General features: G+C 45.9%; 1 protein-coding gene across 1 annotated transcript; it reads right to left on the reverse strand.

Annotated features, from left to right (window-relative positions):
• Positions 1 to 1492: 1492 nt before the first annotated feature.
• On the reverse strand, positions 1493 to 4629 carry LOC123446848 (cyclin-A3-1-like). Its single transcript, XM_045123385.1, has 8 exons — positions 4135 to 4629; positions 3273 to 3499; positions 3111 to 3189; positions 2952 to 3028; positions 2477 to 2507; positions 2244 to 2396; positions 2022 to 2162; positions 1493 to 1940 (listed from the first exon to the last, which is right to left on the reverse strand). The coding sequence occupies exons 1-8, from the start codon at positions 4372 to 4374 to the stop codon at positions 1869 to 1871; spliced, it is 1020 nt and encodes a 339-aa protein (XP_044979320.1). The 5' UTR covers positions 4375 to 4629; the 3' UTR covers positions 1493 to 1868.
• Positions 4630 to 7955: the final 3326 nt, after the last annotated feature.

Genomic DNA, 7955 nt, shown 5'->3' on the forward strand with positions numbered 1-7955 from the left:
CGAAGCTCTGCCGGAGAACCACGAGCTCCACCGCCACCACGCCGTCGTGTTGCCGAAGCTCTCCCTCAACTTCTCCTCCCCCTTGCTGGATCAAGAAGGAGGAGGTGTCCCCGGGCTGTATGTGTGTTGAACGAGGAGGTGCCGTCCGTTCGGCGCTTGGATCGGATCTTCCGCGATTTGAGTCGTCGCGAGTATGACTCCATCAATCGCGTTCTTTGCAATGCTTCCGCTTAGCGATCTTCAAGGGTATGAAGATGCACTCCCTCTCTCTCGTTGCTAGCATCTCCTAGATTGATCTTGGTGACACGTAGGATTTTTTTTTTGAATTATTACTACGTTCCTAAGAGTATCCACGTGGTCATAGCTGCACTCCTAACCATGTCCTCCAGTCCTTTCTGAACTCTCTTAATACTCTCATTGTTGTGTACTTGCAGAGCATACACATTGGTAACATTGAGAACTAAGTCCCTAACTACCAGGTTGAGCGGGATAATCCAGTCCTGGTGCCTTTTGATGTCTACCACTCCAAACTTGATTTTCTTATTGATCAAGAGACCGACTCCATTTTTGTTTACAGTTGTACTCGCATACTACATCTTGAAGCCGGTATCCTTCACCTCCTCTACCTTCTATCCCATGCATTTGGTTTACTGGACGCAAATGATATCAACACTTCTCCTCACCGTTGTATGAACTACCTCTCATAACTTACCTATCAAGGACCCTACATTCCAGCACCTAAGAGGATTCTATAAAGTCTTCATACCAAATATATTCTCTTATTTATGTTAAGCTCCATGCACTAGCCAACGCAAACAAAAATTCAAACTTATGGAAAGTGTTAGGCAATCCACATATACACTTAAACACCTTCTCTCACGTGTGATGCGGAAAGTCAACACGTGGACAAACTCAGGGTACGGCTCAAGAGGTCTATACGTGGACACATAGGGGGGCGGTAGCAATTTTTGAATAAACTACGAAAGCTGGGACTTAAACTCAAGACTTTAGACTCTGATACCATGTTAAGCTTTATGCACTAGTCAACGCAACCAAAAGTCCGAACTGATGAAAAGGACTAGTGCAATCCACATATACTGTAACAATTTATACCCTTCATGTAACCTTCTATTAGATTGAGATAATGTCTATACAAGCCTGATGTGTTATGGTGTAATTTTGTTTAGCATTCTGCCCTCAAGTTTAATGTTGTAGAGACCGTTCAAATGGATTACGACAATTCTACTGAGAACTGAAATTTTGTTATCTGTATGAGTTGTGAGCAGTTGCTGTAATATGAGATCTCAATTGTCTTCCTGATTATCAGCTTTCGTTTGTTGCTGCTTATAATAGCAAACTAACTGCTTCATTTCATGGGCACATAGGTGCATTATTCAGTCAACTTCCGTAGTTAACCTGTTTTGCTTATGATATGTGCAAAAATATTTGACGCATCTATTTCACTTTTGTAAATAAGTTCGTTAGCAATCAGTGCTCTGGTCAGAGGGAATATATTCAACACAAAATGGTAATGAAATACTGTAACACATTAGGATTTGCCCGGAAAATTCATATGAAATATTCACTGAGCATGGCACCATCGTATTCTATCATCTGTACAAAAATGCTCCAGTCGCATATCATGTCAACATATCAATGCAGCTAGCCACGCGGCCATCAATGTAACTGGAACATCAACATGGAAACTGATTCTGCGACAGCCCGGCAGGCATGTATAAGCAGGAAGCCGAAAGATGATGCCCCAAATCCCCAATGTCTGAAACAAAGCCTGTATTTCTATCTACTAACAAAAGAATTTGTAGTTTCTGCAACGGCTGCAAAAGATGTTGCAAGAGTACTTTGGCCTTTCACCGTTTGATGTCCTTGAGGAAACGCGGAGGGATATTTTCAGGTGAAGCCATTGCCGAGACACCCTCAAGCTGTACAATGATCGAAAAAAAAAAATTCAAACAAACGAGTTCGCATGCAAAAGCCAGAAAACTGGGGAAAGCGTATCTCACCTCGCGATCATTATACTTGAATTTGATGACATATACTTTCAGGCCTGGATACGTTCCATTCAGCTGCAATTCGTGTATCATCAAGATGCAAGACTTGAGATCAGAGACCTTGTACTTCGTGTTCCTTTGCAGCGTCAGGTTCTGCAGAATAAACACAAGCTAATATCATAAAATTACAAAGCATAATGTAGATTCAACAAAGGAGTACTCATGTCTTCTTACCCAAGGACGGGCTGTTGGGGTGATTGTGAACCTGGCCAAAAAAAGGCAGGCAGCAGCAACAACTGATGGATTGAACTGTATGCAGTCATAGTCGAGCAAGCTCAATTCTGCAAGGTAGCTACACAGAAATTCCAGCTTCTTTGCTTTTGCACGCTAAGGTTTGAAAAGGGGAGAAATGTTAGAATAAAGAACATTAAGTGAATACAATATTAGATGCTGCAACAGATGCTTACATCGCTTCCGCGGCAAACAGTTATGTATCTCCTACAACAAGCATGCATTGAACATCAGGGTTAGGATCTTTCGAACCCAGTGTGGCAATAATCGTAAGACAACATATACATTATGCGAATTAAAGATGGTAACTATTGTACAGGCTGACCACGACGTGGTCGTGGGGATGGCCTGGCCATCAAAACTGCGTTCGGCATACCTCACTAGATCTCGTGGAAAAAAAGTTATTCTTAGACAGAGATGGATTCTGGCCAGCTTTTCACTAGCCAGATCTAGTAGGATTTATGTCACTTTAGAATATTTTGTTTGCAGAACAGACATGTACCGAACGTTAGGCTTAGGAATGTATTTGAACACAATATGGCAGTAGTCACAATAGTAATACTACTTATATATACGAACTTTCATCGTTACTGTTTTACTACTGAGGATATTTTATCGTCGGAATGTAAAAGTTTCAGCTAAAGCACATACCGTAGAAAAGTTCTTGCAGTGGGACTCCCCATCTCAAAGTTAAGAGATTTCAGTATGTCAGTCTCCATCTTCACCACCTTGCATAAAAAACACAAATGTTTCTCCAACATTCAAGGCCTGGAAATTTACTATGCGAAGTTAGGCAGAAGCAAGGCTAACCTGCTGCCTCGTGTACGTGTTGGCAGTAATGGCACTGTATCTTTGGACCTCATGCACAAATATGTCATCTTCATATTTCCTGCAACAATCCATTCCTGCTAGTCAGATAGTCACGCTAAGAGATAAACAAAAAAGAGATAAGCAATGGTTTTAGTTCCCTACGCAGCAACAAGCAATGCGGTGACACCAAGTAATTGCAGCTCGTGCCGTTTAATGACACTTGTTGTGAGGAAGCGGTCAACATATGAAACTGCAAGGTGAAGCGTGTCAGCAGGAAGCCTGAATGTACAAGCCACCTCCACCAGCCAGTCCACTAGGACCGCCCTCATTTTGGGATTGATATCTTGCTGTGTTGTCCACATATAGTCATCCCTCGGCCTCCTCGATTCCTAGAAAATGTAGACAATAAATTCGCCAAAAGAGCCTATTCACGTTGACCCATTCGACCCAAACAGCAAAAACATACTCTCATTATGTGCATAGTAATGATAGCATCTTCAGATATTTAAGATGCCATACACCCTGACGAATCCACAGCCTCTGATATGAAATCAGGATAAAATGTAAAGCTAACATAGAACATACTTTGTGGTGTCTTGCTGTGCATACCGCTAGGTTCGGCATAAATATGTAACCTGCTTCTGGATTATTAATAGAGTAACAAAAAATCGTTGCTCGAATGACATAATTTCACCATTGCCTTAGCCACAATCCACAAGTAACTAAACAACTAGGAGTAGATAATATCCCACATTCATGACAACAACAAAAAACTGAATAATTCACTCCAGTATATCGAGATGTATCCACAGCACAATGCAATCCTCAGATTCCAGAAACTCATGCGCACAACGTGATCAAAATTCCTCAATTCTACCCAATGCGACCTCGCCTTAACAACCAGACGCGACTGATGCGACCGCAAAACCATGTAAAGCCGACCCCTAGCAAAGCCGACTTGGAGAACGAACTCGTACCTCCACACGCAGGATCGGACGAGAAGGGGAATCGAGAGGCCCCTCACCTCCAGCTCCAGGGACCGCATGTACCGGTCGATGTCCCCGAGGTACGGCGCCATGCCCGACCGGAGCGCGGCGGGGTCAGGCTGCTTCGGGTCCGGGTCCAGCAGGCGGGCGAGGTCGGCCTCGGTCTCGTCGTCGATGTCCCGCGCGATAGCCGCCGGGGCCGCGGCGGAGTCCGTCTCCGAGTCCGTGCCCAGCGGGCGGGCGGGGCCGGTCGCGCTCTCCTCGTCGCTGGCCTCCATCCTCCTCCGGTTGCGGGCACTCCCTGACCGGCGGCCGCGTCGTCTGCTTGGAAGCCCTCGGCGACGGTCGCAGCGTCGCCGAAGCGTTGTTCGGGGTCGAGACGATCGGCGGCTTGGCGGTTCGTGGCTGGCCTTTTAAGGGGCGGGAAGGCGCGGGCGGCGCTCTCCATCGCCTCCGGCTTCGTCCTTTTCTCTGTTGTCGCTGCTTGCGTAGCTTCATTTCGTTTCTTCGTGCTGGGTTTTGGAGGGGGGAGAGGAAAGCTGCGGCTTGCGAAGCCCGTTATTTTTGACGCCGCTTGGCTTTTGCTTTGGCCAAAATGCCCTAACACATAAGTAAATCCCAACCGTTGAGATTAAACAACCATCATTATCCATTAGGGATTTTTATTTGTGTGCCCCGGTTCGTTATCTCTACTCATTCATCCCCATGCTCTTAACTTTTGCTCACTTTTCCCCACTCCCTTGGCCGAAACCCTCACAACTGGTCACAAATGATGGATGCCGTCGGGTCAGTGCTTTGACTGTTAACTCTGACGAGTGGGGCCGCGCTGACTGTGTCGCCCGTTGGACCTGATGAGTCGGGTCGCGGCGGATGGTGCCGCGGTTAGCCGTTGGGCCGTGGTTAGAATTGGGTCGTGCGCGCGCCGCAACGACAGAAGTCTGTTATGCATGCACGACATGTTCAGCTAGCCTCCATGCATGCACGTAGCTAGCCTATCTGCATGCGTCGCCTCCCGCCGCCACGATGCGCTGGCCGCCTCTTTTTCACGCGAGCCGCCACGGACGCTGACCGACCTCTTTTTCACGCGAGCCGCCACGGACGCAGGGACGGTTGCTGCCGCTGGTTCGTATCATCTCCCACGCGTGTCTCCTCGATGTAGAGAGCATTGTTTCACACTTTTCGATCCACTCACATCTATTCAACGTGGAAATTAAAACTTGTTGGCAATTAAAGTGGCATATCGATCGACGCGGCTCGTTTGAATGTAGAAAATCCAAAGCGCGACCGGTGTCACTCCCCTTCCCTTCCCCTTTCCATATTTAAACCACCACCCCTCCACCTATTCTCCACACATCCATTTACGCCGCCCCCAAACCCAGAGCAGTCTCAAAGCGAGGCGAGAATGCAGTACAACGGCCCCACCTTCGAGCTCTCACCGACCGTGCCAGAGAGACTGTATTCGTCCGGCGTCGTCGTGGAGAGGACGCTCCGCGTGTGGTCGATCTCACGCTGGAGGGGTTCAAGGGGGTTTACCGAGTGGTTCCTCCGTGCGGACTTCGCCCACCTCCCGGCAAGCTCGCCGGTGATGTTTCGACTGGATGATGTGGGTCCATACTCCAGGACTCCGCCGATAGGGCTCACCGTCACCTTCACCAACAATTTTGATGCGTCTTACCTCCTCGGCAAGGTGTTTTGGTGTGGATGCGAATTCATCGCGTTCACAACCCACAACATCTACACAAACTTCGACTGCATCTTCCCCACCCGTGATGGTATGCACAGCCTCCCCTACTACATCGGCCAGGACGGCATGGAGAGGGAGCAGTGAAGAGAAGGCGCAGTGAAGATGGTAGTGAAGTCCCGGTCCCGGTCTTGCCCTATGGTGTTAGGGATTTTTATATTTTATATATTTTAAACTTAATTATGTCGTTGGTTGTACCGTAAACTTGGTTATGTTTGCTATATATTTCTATCCCTATTTGATATGTCGTTGGTTATCAGTGTTTTTTGCTTGCTATTTCTATCTTATTTGACGTGAGATAAATCGCTAGATGGATATGGTGCCGTACACGAGCCCTTCTGCATTCCTCAATGAAACCAGCAAGTTTTCGCCCATTTAGAGTAGGGTCAAGTTTTCGAACGCGCGGATAATGGAGTTGTTGAAGTGTCAAAAAGGAAACTAAAGCTAGAAAAATGAGCCATGTTGATGTTGAAAAGAAGAAGAAGAAAAGCTATTTTTTTGAATTGTTGGTGGCCCTATTCCGTATATTATATGAACAAAAACAAGCTAAATTTTGAATAGTTTATGGACTATGGTATGGTTTAGGGTACCCTATGTTTTATGTAAGAAGTATGCTATGGTTGTTGGATATGGTGCCGTAGCCGAGCCGTAGACAAGCTCTCTAGATGGATATGGTGCCATAGTCGAGCCTAGACATGCTCTCTAGATTGATATGCTCGCTAATGGTGCCACCGGACTTTATTTTAGACGTGGTTTCAGATGGATATCATGATCTACATAATTAAGTCTGACATGTTCTTAATAAAAAAACAAAAACAAAAATCGTGTATACAATATTTTTCTTGCAACAAAAACTTGATTATAATACCCGCAGTCAAAAAATGAAAGTGTTGTGCCATAGGCAATATACAGAAGGGAATTGCCATGATATGTGGAGTACAAATAAATTTGACATGTGCAAGTCCAACAATAAATCGATTTACCATCATGCACTATTTTTGTTCGGCATGGCAATAAATGGATTTACCATGGTAATAATCAAGGGAAAAAACAGAGCCAGCGCGTGGGCCTTCGAATCTCAACGCAATGAGACGGCCCAACCAGAGCTTAGTTTCAACGCAATGAGACGACCCAACCAGACGCAATGACACTCAACGCAATGAAACTGAAGAAACTGAAAGTGTACAAAAGTGACGAAACTGACGGGTACCCGAAACTGACATGATCCACAAATTAAGCAACATAGAGCATAGAGCACATGATCCACAAATTTAACCAAATCCTAGAGCACATGACACCACACTAATAACATCTCAAGATTGCATCATCCAATCCAAGATTGCATCTGCCACCCACCTAGTCTTTGCAAGCTTAGATTTGTCCTTTCCCCCTCCTCCTCCAGGTGGGCAAGTGTGCCCGTGTGGGTTGCTTTTTATCTGAAAAATGATGTCAAATACAATATTGAGTTGTAATACCTGAATCAATTTGATCTTTCGCATAGTGGATGCATGCAACCTCCACCTACACCTATCATAAGGGCAATGAACAGTGAATCTTCCTGACTCACTCCTATCAAGCTCATAATAGTTTTTAGTGACAATGCAATATGTACTCACTGCATTACGACAGTCCACCATCGTTTCGAATACGGTTCCTGGAGTAAGGTCAGGATTCTCCCTGTTCCACTCAATTGTTGGCATGTCCTCAACATCATATTCTTGTAAAACTAAGGAGTCGATGTTTTCCTCCCTCTCTTCATCATCAGTGTCATCAAATCTAGCACGGCAGCTAGGCTCCTCTGCATATTCATCTTCCACTGCCTGCTGAATGACTCTATCTACCAGTTCAGGAAATAGAATCTCATCCTGATCATCATTTCGAGGCACTTCCTCGTCAGGCTCCGCATCTACTTCTACATCAGGTGCAGAAGGAAGAGGAGAAGTGGCAGAATTAGCGGCATCCGACATGTTGTGGCTTTCAGAACCACTAGGTTTACTTGGTCTCGACCTACAAGGAGTGCGAGGATGCTCGCTATTAGCAGAGGCAGATGATGTCTGAACACCCTTCGGGATACGTTGTTTGCGTGCCTGAAGCACACCGATATGGATTTTACCGAAA

This window comes from Hordeum vulgare, chromosome 4H (genome assembly GCF_904849725.1).
Source record: "Hordeum vulgare subsp. vulgare chromosome 4H, MorexV3_pseudomolecules_assembly, whole genome shotgun sequence".
Classification (NCBI taxonomy): domain Eukaryota; kingdom Viridiplantae; phylum Streptophyta; class Magnoliopsida; order Poales; family Poaceae; genus Hordeum; species Hordeum vulgare.

Bases quoted from the DNA above. Each gene is read 5' to 3' on its own strand.
- LOC123446848 (XM_045123385.1), bottom strand. From the start codon at position 4,374: ATGGAGGCCAGCGACGAGGAGAGCGCGACCGGCCCCGCCCGCCCGCTG. The intron at 3,500-4,134 runs GTGAGGGGCCTC...TACATTTTCTAG, and splicing joins TGCGGTCCCTGGAGCTGGAG to GAATCGAGGAGGCCGAGGGA. The intron at 2,397-2,476 runs GTAAGCATCTGT...TTCAAACCTTAG, and splicing joins CTGTTTGCCGCGGAAGCGAT to CGTGCAAAAGCAAAGAAGCT.